The following is a 14,434-nucleotide window of genomic DNA, read 5'->3' on the forward strand; positions in this document are numbered from 1 at the left end:
AAAAGAAAAACAGTACTGCTTAAGACATGCTGCAGTGTTAAACAGATGAAATATACATGAATCAGTTTGACAGTAGAATTTCCCGCAGCAGCACACGTGATCAGCGATTTTAAAAATGATTTGAATTATTGCCACAGATACAACTACTTGACACAATTGTTAATTAAAGCGAGTAACTCAAATCAAAAGCATCTTGATGGTATGTGACATTAGGAAATGACGTGCTCGAGTACTCCCTGCCGAATCAACTGCTCGCACTTCCATCGGGGCAGAAAATGCTGCAAAGATGAAGGAGCTCTGGTTGAATGCAATGGGGAAACACATAATTGATCTAAATGAACAGAGGTAACAGTAATATAATACCTGGCTATTCTTCTTCAAGAGAATTACTGTCCCATCATCGATCTCAAACTCCCCATGATCTTTCAGGCAGCGCACCTGAAAAGCGTGCAGCAATTAATAATTTATTATAGGACTAGTTTGTGCAGTCCTATTTCTCATTGATTTGATTTGTAACTCACCTCAATGTACAAGCTCTTGGGGGGTTTTATGTCTTGTGTTATGTCCAAACCCTCGTCTCCTCCAAGAGACCTCATGTATGTGGCCAACGACTTCTTGTACTGATTAAACCACTCCAACTAAAAAGATGATTCGGAAAAAGCAATTATATAAAGTTCAAAAAAGGAAAATCGGGAACAAACCCAGGGGGTTCCACATTGCTTTATTCGTGCTTCCTTGTCTTTTGCTTGCAGGTTAAGTTTTTGCTCTTCTCTCATTGGATGCAAGGATAAAATTCAACAATGAGTTGAAGAGAGGCATATCTCTGATATTACTAGCATTTAAAAATGAACCACACCTCCTCTGCACACATGTGAAAGCGAATTGTTGTGGGCAACACACTTCCATACTCCCATCTGAGAGCGCGAATTCGCAGGAGCCGGTCGTAACTGTGGAAACAGGAGAGGTAGGTGAGGTAAAATTGTGAGTCTGGAGATACATGATGTAAAAGCAGATGACGCACAGGTAGCCTGCAATACACCGCTGGTTCCTCAACAAACAGCAGTGACGAAACTTGATGGTTGGTATTAGTTCAGATTTGCCCTCTGTCTTTGCTTCATTCCTTTGGGGGAAAAGCAAAATTCAGGTACAATTTTGACTGGGATGCTATTTTATATAATGAGAAAATGTTTGTTGGAGAGAACAAAAAATAAATTGGTCAAAAATCTTACACATCACTTTGGTTTTGCTCGTATAAAGCTTTCATTTCTTCAAGCACTTGCCGAATAGCGTCCTCCTGTTGAGACACAACCCTTGAATTGATTAAATGTGCATTGAGACAAGCTTAAAGCACAGTTTATTCCACATGGTTACCTTGTCCAGTACAGTCCTAAAGGCTAAATCACATTCAGTGTTCCTAACTTTGTCACTGTCCTGAACTTAGAGCTCCAACTTACATTAGGGCTGGTTACATGAACTGAAAGAGCAGGTTTGTTCAACCTGACACCAGTGTGTAAAGCCTGACTGACTTGCATTTGCTCACAATTATCTGTGATACACTGTTTATCTCCAACAAGTTTGGGCTTATAGGCACCCATGATTGGATATTGTTACTGTGATTAGACAGATAAGATAGATAAAAGAATGGACAAGATGGATTGGATTAATAAGATGAATGAATTAATGGATGGATGATACCCCTCCCTTCCTGAGAGCAAGGCCAACTGTACTCTTGGACTCCTTGCTCACAGGTGGCTGTGGCATCATCAAGATTTGTACTAAGAAATTAGGAAAAGCTCTGTGACTGTCAGCTTCACCTAATTCAACCTGCGAACAAGTACAGGTGTCATGTTCAGCACTAACCAATATCTCATATTATTATTCCTTATGTAATTTAAGTGGAAAAAAGCCGAAAAGAGAAAATGCGTAACTGCACAACAACCGTCTTCGGTTCCATGTTGTGTGTGTTACAGTATTTGGGAACTCTTTTGCTACGCAATCAAGTGCTTGTGTGCTCTTTTTTCACAGTACAAACGTTTAGTACGTTAGATAAGTAGGCAAACTAAAAAAAAAAGGTCGGTCACATAGATGAGAGCGGGTGAGTAGATGAGAGCGGGTGAGTAGATGAGAGCGGGTCAGTAGATGAGAGCGGGTGAGTAGATGAGAGCGGGTGAGTAGATGAGAGCTGGTGAGTAGATGAGAGCTGGTCAGTAGATGGGAGCTGGTCAGTAGATGGGGGCGGGTGAGTAGATGAGAGCGGGTAAGTAGATGAGAGCGGGTCAGTAGATGAGAGCGGGTGAGTAGATGAGAGCGGGTGAGTAGATGAGAGCGGGTGAGTAGATGAGAGCGGGTCAGTAGATGAGAGCGGGTGAGTAGATGAGAGCGGGTGAGTAGATGAGAGCGGGTCAGTAGATGAGAGCGGGTCAGTAGATGAGAGCAGGTCAGTAGATGTAAGCAGGTAAGTAGATGAGAGCAGGTCAGTAGATGTGAGCAGGTCAGTAGATGAGAGTAGATGAGAGCAGGTCAGTAGATGAGAGCAGGTCAGTACATAAGAGTAGATGAGAGCAGGTCAGTAGATGAGAGCAGGTCAGTAGATAAGAGTAGATGAGAGCAGGTCAGTAGATGAGAGCAGATGAGAGCAGGTCAGTAGATGTGAGCGGGTCAGTAGATGTGAGCGGGTCAGTAGATGTGAGCGGGTCAGTAGATGTGAGCGGGTCAGTAGATGAGAGCGGGTGAGTAGATGAGAGCGGGTGAGTAGATGAGAGCGGGTGAGTAGATGAGAGCGGGTCAGTAGATGTGAGCGGGTCAGTAGATGTGAGCGGGTCAGTAGATGTGAGCGGGTCAGTAGATGAGAGCGGGTGAGTAGATGTGAGCAGGTAAGTAGATAAAAGCGGGTCAGTAGATAAAAGCGGGTCAGTAGATAAAAGCGGGTCAGTAGATAAAAGCGGGTCAGTAGATGAGAGCGGGTGAGTAGATGAGAGCGGGTGAGTAGATGAGAGCGGGTGAGTAGATGAGAGCGGGTGAGTAGATGTGAGCAGGTCAGTAGATAAAAGCAGGTCAGTAGATGTGAGCAGTCCCCATGTGATCAGTGCTGCAGCTGAGAGTGATGATAAACAGCTTCATGTACAATACAGAGAGCAGAAAGGAGATTCTGTACATACGTTAAAAGCAGGCAACTGGCCATCAGTCATCCGGTGGAGTTCTCTTACAAGCTCGACTGCCTTTTCACAGAACATTATTAATTTTACTCTGTAAATAAAAAGCAAATAATCCGGTGGATCTCCTGCTCTAAAGACTCACCACGAACCCGCGCGCAAGAGCCGATTTTCGCGGCAGTATGTGTTGTTTGCACCACGTGACCGTGGGGAAGTACGGAAAGCCTAGTGGAACAAAACGAACGGTTCGCGTATGAATAGCTCATCATTTAGTCGAGTCTCTGTGGGCTCAGTCAGTCTGTGACTTTGTGAAACGCTTTGGTCATATCATGTCTAAAATGTCACTGACTCGATAGCATGAACTGCATGAACCAGTCTAACAGAAAGCATAGAAGACACCTAGAGTTAATACACCATTCACATCTATTATGACTTTAATTCAGCCAGTCGATATGTGTGCATGTTTTGGTAAGAAAGAATATATGGCTGAACCTGAACTAAACCCACACGGATACAAGGAGAATATGTCAAACTCGATCTGATCCACCCTTTTAACTTCAATCTTTTATTTCTGTTTACCAAAGGTGACATTTCGTGTGTTACATTATTACACCAGTAGGTGGCACTAGTAAAGTTTTTATCTATCTATCTATCTATCTATCTATCTATCTATCTATCTATCTATCTATCTATCTATCTATCTATCTATCTATCTATCTATCTATCTTTATATATATATATATATATATATATATATATATATATATATATATATATATATATATATATATATATATATATAAAAGTTTGAACACCTTCTCATTCAAAGAGTTTTCTTTATTTTCATGACTATGAAAATTGTAGATTCACACTGAAGGCATCAAAACTATGAATTAACACATGTGGAATTATATATGGAATTATATACATAACAAAAAAGTGTGAAACAACTGAAAAAAGTCATATTCTAGGTTCTTCAAAGTCGCCACCTTTTGCTTTGATTACTGCTTTGCACACTCTTGGCATTCTCTTGATGAGCTTCAAGAGGTAGTCACCTGAAATAGTCTTCCAACAGTCTTGAAGGAGTTCCCCGAGAGATGCTTGGCACTTAATGGCCCTTTTGCCTTCACTCTGCGGTCCAGCTTACCCCTAAACCATCTCGATTGGGTTCAGGTCCGGTGACTGTGGAGGCCAGATCATCTGGCGCAGCACCCCATCACTCTCCTTCTTGGTCAAATAGCCCTTGATGCCTTCAGTGTGAATCTACAATTTTCATAGCCATGAAAATAAAGAAAACTCTTTGAATGAGAAGGTGTGTCCAAACTTTTGGTCTGTACTGTATATACATATATATATATATATATATATATATATATATATATATATATATATATATATATATATATATATATATATATATATATATATATATATATATATACAGTGAGGAAAATAAGTATTTGAACACCCTGCTATTTTGCAAGTTCTCCCAATTAGAAATCATGGAGGGGTCTGAAATTGTACTCGTAGGTGCATGTCCACTGTGAGAGACATAATCTAAAAAAAAAAAATCCAGAAATCACAATGTATGATTTTTAAACTATTTTTTTGTATGATACAGCTGCAAATAAGTATTTGAACACCTGAGAAAGTCAATGTTAATATTTGGTACAGTAGCCTTTGTTTGCAATTACAGAGGTCAAACGTTTCCTGTAGTTTTTAACCAGGTTTGCACACACTGCAGGAGGGATTTTGGCCCACTCCTCCACACAGATCTTCTCTAGATCAGTCAGGTTTCTGGCCTGTCACTGAGAAACACGAGTTTGAGCTCCCTCCAAAGATTCTCTATTTGGTTTAGGTTTGGAGACTGGCTAGGCCACGCCAGAACATTGATATGCTTCTTACAGAGCCACCCCTTGGTTATCCTGGCTGTGTACTTCGGGTCATTGTCATGTTGGAAGACCCAGCCTCGACCCATCTTCAATGCTCTAACTGAGGGAAGGAGGTTGTTTCCCAAAATCTCGCAATACATGGCCCCGGTCATCCTCTCCTTAATACAGTGCAGTCGGCCTGTCCCATGTGCAGAAAAACACCCCCAAAGCATGATGCTACCACCCCCATGCTTCACAGTAGGGATGGTGTTCTTGGGATGGTACTCATCATTCTTCTTCCTCCAAACACGTTTAGTGGAATTATGACCCAAAAGTTCTATTTTAGTCTCATCTGACCACATGACTTTCTCCCATGACTCCTCTGGATCTTCCAAATGGCCATTGGCAAACTTAAGACGTGCCTGGACATGTGCTGGTTTAAGCAGGGGAACCTTCCATGCCATGCATGATTTCAAACCATGACGTCTTAGTGTATTACCAACAGTAACCTTGGAAACAGTGGTCCCAGATCTTTTCAGGTCATTGACCAGCTCCTCCCATGTAGTTCTGGGCTGATTTCTCACCTTCCTTAGGATCATTGAGACCCCACGAGGTGAGATCTTGCATGGAGCCCCAGTCCGAGGGAGATTGACAGTCATGTTTAGCTTCTTCCATTTTCTAATGATTGCTCCAACAGTGGACCTTTTTTCACCAAGCTGTTTGGCAATTTCCCCGTAGCCCTTTCCAGCCTTGTGGAGGTGTACAATTTTGTCTCTAGTGTCTTTGGACAGCTCTTTGGTCTTGGCCATGTTAGTAGTTGGATTCTTACTGATTGTATGGGGTGGACAGGTGTCTTTATGCAGCTAATGACCTCAAACAGGTGCATCTAATTTAGGATAATAAATGTTGTGGAGGTGGACATTTTAAAGGCAGACTAACAGGTCTTTGAGGGTCAGAATTCTAGCTGATAGACAGGTGTTCAAATACTTATTTGCAGCTGTATTATACAAATAAATAGTTTAAAAATCATATATTGTGATTTCTGGATTTTTTTTTTTTTAGATTATGTCTCTCACAGTGGACATGCACCTACGATGACAATTTCAGACCCCTCCATGATTTCTAAGTGGAAGAACTTGCAAAATAGCAGGGTGTTCAAATACTTATTTTCCCCACTGTATATATATATATATGTGTGTGTATGTATGTATGTATGTATGTGTGTGTGTGTGTTTGTGTGTTGTGAGTACAATTTTAAATCATAGTTTCAATTTATACAATACATTCATGTAAAACACCAACTTTTCATAAGATACGTTTTAGTATTAAGACTTATTAAATTTATGCATGTCCAGGTCTTGTAAGTTTTATTTCAAGATAGACATTTCAGTCAGTGCAGGATAGTTTTGAGAGCGTGGTCACGAACGAGGTAATCTATAAACATACCATTCTCATATATGTATGCAAAATAATATTCAGTGCTACAGCGATAAAAAAAATGGAATCAGTCACTGTTACACATTTTTGAATAAAAGATCATGGGATAAACAGATGCAGAGCAACACTTGACCTGTTTTAGCACTATACACCTTTCAAATGCACAATTTTTTCCTCTTACTCCTTTTGTTGATTGGGTGACAAACTGAACAAACCATATGCATATCTCAGACGAGGCCACATCAGTGAGTCAGCAGATCCAGGTTCATTCTTCAAGTTGATTCATTTCATTTATGATCTTGTACGCTCCTCTTTCCTCAGCATCAGTAGGTCTACTATTCTACAATTCTGCTTGTTCAGATAAAAAATTTTAGAAGACACATTCAATGCATAAATGCAACCAATAACTTGCTCCTTCACAGCCTGTATACTAATGCACCTTTTTAAAGGCAGGAAAAAGCAACCAAAACATCTAACTAAACTTACTGAACAGTCAAAATGAGCTCGTGATGATTTGATGGAGTTTTAATGGGGTTTTTGTTAGCTGAGCCCTTTGATGCAAGTCAGAATTTGTTTGTTGACTTGCATTCAGCCACAAAAAGTGCAACCTCAGATCCTAAATATGCTTTTAACTACTTCCAAAGTGATCTACAGTATTTTACTTTGCAATTACTAATTGCTCTGCTCAGGCTGAATTTGAACACCATTTAATGTACAGGGTTGTATTTGTGAGTACAGACCACATCCTTAACTAGCAATTGTGGAACTGTTAAATAAATAGTGGGGACACTCAGAGTGCTGAGGACTTAAGATGGAGTCAGCAGCCTTTGCTCTTGTTGAATAGTATTGAGGAAATTGGGACATTGTGGGTGCAATGTTTTGTCACTGGTTTGAAAATAGTGGAATGAGACACCAACCCGCCACAAGTAATCATGCACAGATATCCACACATTCAAATACACTTATAGTGTGACCGACACCCCTACCAGCACTTTTAAATGATAGAAGGAAACTGGAGAACTTGGAGCAAGCTTGGATTACAAACAATTATTCAAACCTAACTCAAGATTGAACCAAGTACCCTGGAATTTTAAGGTTGCAATTCTTCCCATTGTATCACCATCCAATCCACCCCCTTTATTTGTACATACATTTTGACTTATTTAAAGGAGCCTTAACAAACTGTGCAAGGCCAGAATAAGGTAGATGCTTTATTGGGATGGTAGATCTGTAGCATAAAATCTTATGATCTGAATTTACATCACTTGCAGGGAGACAGAGTCTGAAGGATATTCTCTCGTACCATATCTTTACCACAGAACTGGAACCTGTCACAGAGAAACACAGATATGAGGCTTTGATGCATTTGATTGTCTTTAAAAAATATTATTATTATGCAATGATTCTGCAATCTGCTAAATCAGAATGCTTTGTGATGTGTTGGCTAATTACATGCGAAGAGACTTACATTTTTCCGTCCCGTCCTCTCTGTACTGTTATTTTAGTGGCACCAAACTTGGGCAGCAAAGGGTTTAATACATTATTATTCCATATAAACTTAACATAAGTCAAGTCATCAACTTCCTTTTCAACATCAATGAGGAGCTGATAGGTTTTACCAGGTGACATCATGCCTCTGAAAAAATACGTTTTAAATATGTTATCTGCCATTTCTCAAAATGATCTCAAACATTGAATACTGTGGAATATATATTTATAGATACCACATTATTCAATGGCAGTGTTAGTTTTGTCATTGTTATAATTAGATTTTCATTTAAAACATAATGGATCAGGTTACAAGGTGTTTGATGCATACTTGTAAATCTGATACTGGCGAGTATTTCCTTGAACACCATATAAAGCCACTTTGAAGTTTCCTAAGTTGGTTCGAGAGCCATCAATAGTGGCTGTCACCCTGTAGCGATACACTAAAAGGAGAAAGAATTTTAATTTGCAGTTGCCAAGTAAATAAAGTACAATCCTATAGGAATTACTGGGTATATCCATTATATCATGCTCTTATAGCAAAGTAAATTATACTAATATCTGAGTTAATTTTAATGATTTAATTTCAGTAGGTTTAAAAGTAGTGTTGACACTACTTCACTTTGTCTGCTTTCTAACGCTAATAAAATGGAAATTTAATAAATATGCAGGTGGGAACTGGCAAATTTCAAACTTGTATTCATTAGTTTTTTTAAGAACGAGCTAGAATGAGCCAGATCTTTTTAATACATTCACATTTTGTTCTCTTATTACAACAATGAGGTAAAAAATTAATTTTATCAATGCAGAGGCTTGTGAGCTTATCTGTTTCCAATTTTGAAATGAACATACAGGACCTTTTAGAAATCTAAAATACTTTCTAAAAACTACTGTTTACCGTCTCAAGCAAATGGTTATCAGTGGGACAGTTACACAGTATTTTTACTGCTACTGTACTTGAACAGAATCTTCAAGATCCTGTACTTTTAATGAATATAAATTACTAAAATACAATGCTTATAAATTAGTACTTTTACTTTTAATACTTAAGTACCGGTGGTGGACGAAGTACACAAACTATGTAGTTGAGGTAAAATAGAGATACATTAGGTACAATATTTGAAGGCAAAAGTACTGTATATCCAAAGTAATATGATTTATAATGGCTAAAATGTTCTTATTATTCATTTTGTAACAAGACGTTTGCTTAATCAACTTATTTTATGTTTAAAAGACTTTATTGCATACCAATATATTTATAGAATGATATTAATGAGTCAAACACTGATTGATATCTATTCAAATTATGAGCCCAAAACGATCTTTTCAACTACTTCAAAATCCAAACCACTCCAAAATCGTGCAAATAAGGTCACTGGTGTTGTGTAAAGTTAGAGTCCCTTTTAAAAGGTTCTGTTGTATGTTTGTGCTAAGTAGATACCACCAAGCATCAATCAAAACAAGTCTGAAACAGAGCTCGTGCTCTACACTGATTGGTGGCTTTCTGCATGCTTTACCAGTGACTTTTTTAGCCACTTATAAATTAAAAGAAAAGACTGATTTCACAAAATGTAGTTGAGTAAAAAGTAAAATATTTGAATTTAAAATGTAGTTATTTAGTTTAGTTAAAATCTCCCTAAAGCGAAATACTTCAGTAAAGTACAGATGCACCAAAAATCTATTTAAGTACAGAAACGAATTACATTGACTTCCCTACTGTCCAACACTGTTAAGTACAAGTAAGTTGTGAGATTTCTGCATTTATAAACAAGTATAAATGTGAAAGGATTACTGAAATAATATTTATGCAGGGGATTTGTACTTTTACAAAAGTATAGGAATGTATACTTTATTCACTGCTGACTATTTAATTTCACATGTAAGCAGCTGCATTGTGTAAGCGGCAAATACATACGTGAGAAGGGCCGGGCATCGCCTGTGTTCAGCTGAAACTTCATTTTATTCACTCCATTGGGCACTTTAAATTGGTCAGCATGGTGACCCATATAAGGACATTTATTGGTGGAAGTACATGGGAAGCACTGCCCCTAAAAGACACATTTGATGAAACAAAATATCAAGTGAAACAAATATTCTGATTTCACTCCTAAGCAGGAAAGAAACTTTCTTTTCTACAAAAAAAAAGGAAAAATGTTTTGTTTTTCCATCCCCATCTTTCATATGTTCTAAATGTTAGTCCATAAATCAAAATAGATGTTTAGTGTGAAAACAAGCAACTGTATCGCTACAGCTTTACAAAGAGAACAACCAGCAGTCCCCTAAAAGATACAGTCACATGAGATTGTATCCTGTGTCTGCTGGAATGTTTTGCTTATCTCATCTTTGGATAAAGTGTTATTAGCAAGGACAGCTGTAGAAACAGAGTCCATCAGTTGAGGATTTGTCCAAATCAACTTCTAAATAGATGGAAACAGTTCACAACCATATTAGCGGCATGTGTGGTGACAGGTTCGGCACCTTTTAAATAACACTTTGACAAACTCTAAAGCCTCTGATGTCCGGACATGCTTATGAAAGTCCGAGTAATATTTTCAGGTGGTTTTTTTATAGGTTAGCACTTTAAAGTGACATCAGATTAAGCCAGACAACATGTGAATATAAACAGTGGCCATGTTTAAAAGTCTGGCATTTATGTGCACAGCTTTTCAGAATGATTCATATGACTAGTTTTACTTAACAATGGAACATTCCGGCTTTTGTTGATCTTGCTTAGACTACATACTTACAGACTCAAACATGTCGTAGTTAGAACAGGGGTATCCTAGAAAGCCTTGGGGGTTTAGGATGCTATCACTATAGTACTTGTAAGATCTCAGATGATTACAAGCAACAAAATCACGAGTACCTAACAGAGAAGCAGAAAATATTTTAACTAATGATTGTGACATAAATAGTTGAAAGTATTTATAAGCTCAGGTTGATTATTTATCTTAAAAGACTAGAATTTGATTGACACGATTGCTTACCTTCCCAAATGCCATCAATGTCCACAATTTGTGAGATTATATTCTTTTCACAGCCAGGCATGCTATCTCCTCCATTTGGGTAAAAGTCAAGGTGGCCAACAGCTTGAGACATTCCAAACCCTAAACAAAAATGCTATATTTAGCAATATGAGTGCACACTGCAATATATATATATATATATATATATATATATATATATATATATATATATATATATATATATATATATATATATATATATATATATATATATATATTTATATATATATATATATATATATATATATATATATTGTCAATCAATTAAAATATTTAATCTGGATTAATCACATGATTGTCATGAGTTAACTCACAATTAGTGGCAACTTAATCGCTCATTTTTATCTGTTTAAATGTTCCTCAAATTTAGACTTTTCAAGGGTTTAATACTCAAATCAACATGGGTTTGGATCCTGTAAATTTTCAGGATACCAAACGAAACTTTTGCTTCCAGATGGACGGTTTTAATTGCCGTCTATGTGCTTCATGGCAGATTTTGGTGTTAGATTTGAAACTTGGCGCATCAGTTAAATAAATGTGTAATAATTCCAAATTATTTAATTTTAAACACTTATTAAATAAAGAACATCATGAATAAATGTGTGTTGCACTGAAGGTTTTAACTTTGCCTCCAGAAATTCACACTGCATCAATCGCACGTTAATAAAAAGTATGCCTTTAAAATGTTTTTGCGTTAACGCATTTTTGACAGTCTTATTAAATATATATATACAGTATATATGATTTATTTAAATTTATTTGATTACTTTGATTACTCACATAAAGTACTTATCACTAGAATTGTAATATTATTCAATAACTGTTTAATTAATAAAAGCCATAAATAAATGTGCTGTTATGAAAAGTAAACAAAATTAAGTAAAGTAATTAGTACTTAGTAGCACTTAGTGTGTTATATTTTATTATCAGATCTTGGTGATTAGCTTTTTCACAACAGATTAATAAAGTTTAAGATTTAAACTCAATATGAACCCACAAGGGACAGTTTCCATATGAAATTTGTATTTTCTTTTACTGGGGCCTAAGACACTAGTACATTATTCAAGATTTTGAATCTTGTCCAAAGAATCCAATCCTGTCTCACCTAGGTATGGAATCACAGGAAGTGCATCTGTGTGAATGACATCCACAAACAGGGCATCGCTTGGATCCAGTCTTACCAGAGTGGGACAGCCCTGAAAATAAGGTTCAGCTGGGTCCAATCCTTATTATAAAACAATAGTATTTAAAACACACAATAAATAGATAAGATATAAATGATTCATAATCAGATATTCCTCTTTATTTATTTATCAGTGCTTTCTATGGTCATTTACTACCTGTAATTCTTCCCAGCCTCGGTGTCCTTCGACCAGCCTCTGCAGCCATGTGTGCACCCAGGCTATGCCCAATAATGTGCACATTTTCAGGTTTTTGCTGGAAATTTTCCTGCAGGCATGTCAGTATATTTATAAATATATTAAATCATATTTATGCATACATAAATGTTAATAAAAAAACATTGAATAAACTGATAAATCCCTATATACAGAATATCACAAAAGACAGGACATTATGAGTAAATAATATAATAATATAATAATATAAATAATATAAAAAATATAATAATATAAATAAAGATGAAATATAGCAAATAAAATAAAAATTTTTGAAAATAAAGTCAACATATATTCAACACATTTCATATAAATATAACATTATGCATATAAAATTGCAAAATAATAATAATAATAACAACAATGAATAATAATAATAATAATAATAATGAATAATAATAATAATAATAATAATAATAAAAATGCATGTGAAATCAAAATTGTAATGTAATTTTATCTATTAACTAGAATTTGTAACAGGCCATTTAAATGAATGCGAGTACATTAAAAAGATATGGTCAATCATCTATCTCTCACTGAACAATAAAGATTTGTGTGTGAAAGTTATGTTTTTATTGTTCATGCCCCTGATGTGTAATGAGTTCTTTGACTCTTGACCTGGCAGTGTTATATGGGTGTAAGTGCAGGTCTTCAATATAACAGTGTAAGGGCAATAAAATATTGTAATACTGTATAATGATTTGCATAAGACATCCGTAGGTTATTACAGTCCATCTTACCCCAAAGATGGAAATCATATAAGCTATCTGAGCTCCAATCACTCGAATGTTATTTGCTGCTTGTGTGTACAGTGTTCTTGAGCCAGATTTCCAGTCCACACAAATACAGTTTATATCCTCAATGCTCAGCATAAGCTAAGAGACAGATATTATACATAATAATAATGAGGACATGGTCTTGAAATAAGAGAAACATAAATAATAATAATAATAATAATAATAATAATAATAATAATAATAATAATAATAAATATTAAACTTTAATACAGTAGATACTGCTCTAGTCTTACCTTACACATGTCAATAAGCCAATTCTCATCTCCTTTGTCAATAAAGCCATGGGTTATAAAACGTGTCGTTCTATTTGGTTGATATGTAGACCTTGAAATCACATCTGCATCTGTACTGATTTCCTGAAAAAAATACCATTTTTATATTATCAAAAAAAAGAGGCTACCTCACATTGTGGAGCTCATCCTTCTTATCCTAGTATCATAAATATTAGGAGATCATTTATTAAAATGACATCACATTAGTATTTAAACATAAAGCATGTTGTGATAAAGTATTGGCGAGTTTATATTCTAGTCCACAATCCTGGTCCTGACATGTTAATGCTTTAACACATTCATTTAATTTTAGAATGAACTATTGATGTGTTTTAAATATCCCAACAAACTTACATGCAGCATATCATTTTGTACTTTTAGCCCACCTTAAACGTTGATTAGGATACAGAAGGGAACAGTGTTTGTTTGTTTTTTGCATAGAAGTCCAGAATTACCATGTGGGAATCAGGGTTCTGTCGTGTGAAAAGAAGAAAGTGGGCATTGATCTTCTCAGGGCTCCATGGTAGGCGTGCAATGGGTCTTTCAGTAGTGCCACTCCATGGCATCTCATCAGAGAAGCAGCCAATATTGTCAAAGCATACCACGTCACCTGGCAATCAAATCATGCAAGTAAAAACTAAAGATGTTGTTTCAGAATATGTTTGATTAAATCACAGTTATACTGGTTATAAGTTTGTGTCTCTTTTGTAAAATATTTTAAGGCACATAATGTGTTTTGTTTGGCAACAATGTGGTAATACTTTACTAGTGATCAGTTAAATTGATTTGGGTCTTACCATATACAGCCCCTACAAGGCAGTGTAAAAGTCCTCCAATCCATAAGAGCCACATCTGAAATTTAAAACAAAACAAACTTCAGTAGAATGCAAAGCAAACTAAAACTGGTTAACTCCTAAACTATCCAAATACGTACTTTAATAATGACAGCAACCAAAGATATTATCCTCAGCTCCTTATATATATATGTGTGAGT

General features: G+C 36.3%; 2 protein-coding genes across 2 annotated transcripts; both read right to left on the bottom strand.

Annotated features, from left to right (window-relative positions):
* Positions 1-70: 70 nt before the first annotated feature.
* Positions 71-3,375, bottom strand: gins1 (GINS complex subunit 1 (Psf1 homolog)). The gene is made up of 7 exons (XM_083538985.1): positions 3,159-3,375; positions 1,230-1,294; positions 1,022-1,120; positions 857-947; positions 522-638; positions 364-438; positions 71-278 (listed from the first exon to the last, which is right to left on the bottom strand). Exons 1-7 carry the CDS (start codon positions 3,231-3,233, stop codon positions 210-212), a joined length of 591 nt encoding a protein of 196 aa, XP_083395111.1. The 5' UTR covers positions 3,234-3,375; the 3' UTR covers positions 71-209.
* Positions 3,376-7,658: 4,283 nt separating this feature from the next.
* Positions 7,659-14,434, bottom strand: LOC310725088 (pancreatic triacylglycerol lipase-like). The gene is made up of 13 exons (XM_083539708.1): positions 14,375-14,434; positions 14,238-14,292; positions 13,896-14,050; positions 13,402-13,524; positions 13,112-13,246; positions 12,315-12,423; positions 12,080-12,199; positions 10,936-11,055; positions 10,696-10,814; positions 9,864-9,996; positions 8,280-8,391; positions 7,929-8,096; positions 7,659-7,788 (listed from the first exon to the last, which is right to left on the bottom strand). The coding sequence occupies exons 2-13, from the start codon at positions 14,290-14,292 to the stop codon at positions 7,722-7,724; spliced, it is 1,416 nt and encodes a 471-aa protein (XP_083395834.1). The 5' UTR covers positions 14,375-14,434; the 3' UTR covers positions 7,659-7,721.

Source organism: Silurus aristotelis (genome assembly GCF_946808225.1).
Source record: "Silurus aristotelis genome assembly, chromosome: 4".
In the NCBI taxonomy this organism is placed as follows: Eukaryota; Metazoa; Chordata; class Actinopteri; order Siluriformes; family Siluridae; genus Silurus; species Silurus aristotelis.

Excerpts from the sequence above, each read along its gene's own strand:
- gins1 (XM_083538985.1), bottom strand. The coding sequence starts at position 3,233 with ATGTTCTGTGAAAAGGCAGTCGAGCTTGTAAGAGAACTCCACCGGATG. Across the intron at positions 1,295-3,158 it reads GCCAGTTGCCTGCTTTTAAC|GAGGACGCTATTCGGCAAGT; the intron begins GTATGTACAGAA and ends GTGTCTCAACAG. Across the intron at positions 948-1,021 it reads CGGTGTATTGCAGGCTACCT|TTACGACCGGCTCCTGCGAA; the intron begins GTGCGTCATCTG and ends CTGTTTCCACAG.
- LOC310725088 (XM_083539708.1), bottom strand. The coding sequence starts at position 14,292 with ATGTGGCTCTTATGGATTGGAGGACTTTTACACTGCCTTGTAGGGGCT. Across the intron at positions 13,247-13,401 it reads GGCTTATTGACATGTGTAAG|CTTATGCTGAGCATTGAGGA; the intron begins GTAAGACTAGAG and ends TCTGTCTCTTAG. Across the intron at positions 11,056-12,079 it reads TCCTGTGATTCCATACCTAG|GGTTTGGAATGTCTCAAGCT; the intron begins GTGAGACAGGAT and ends ATTTTTGTTTAG.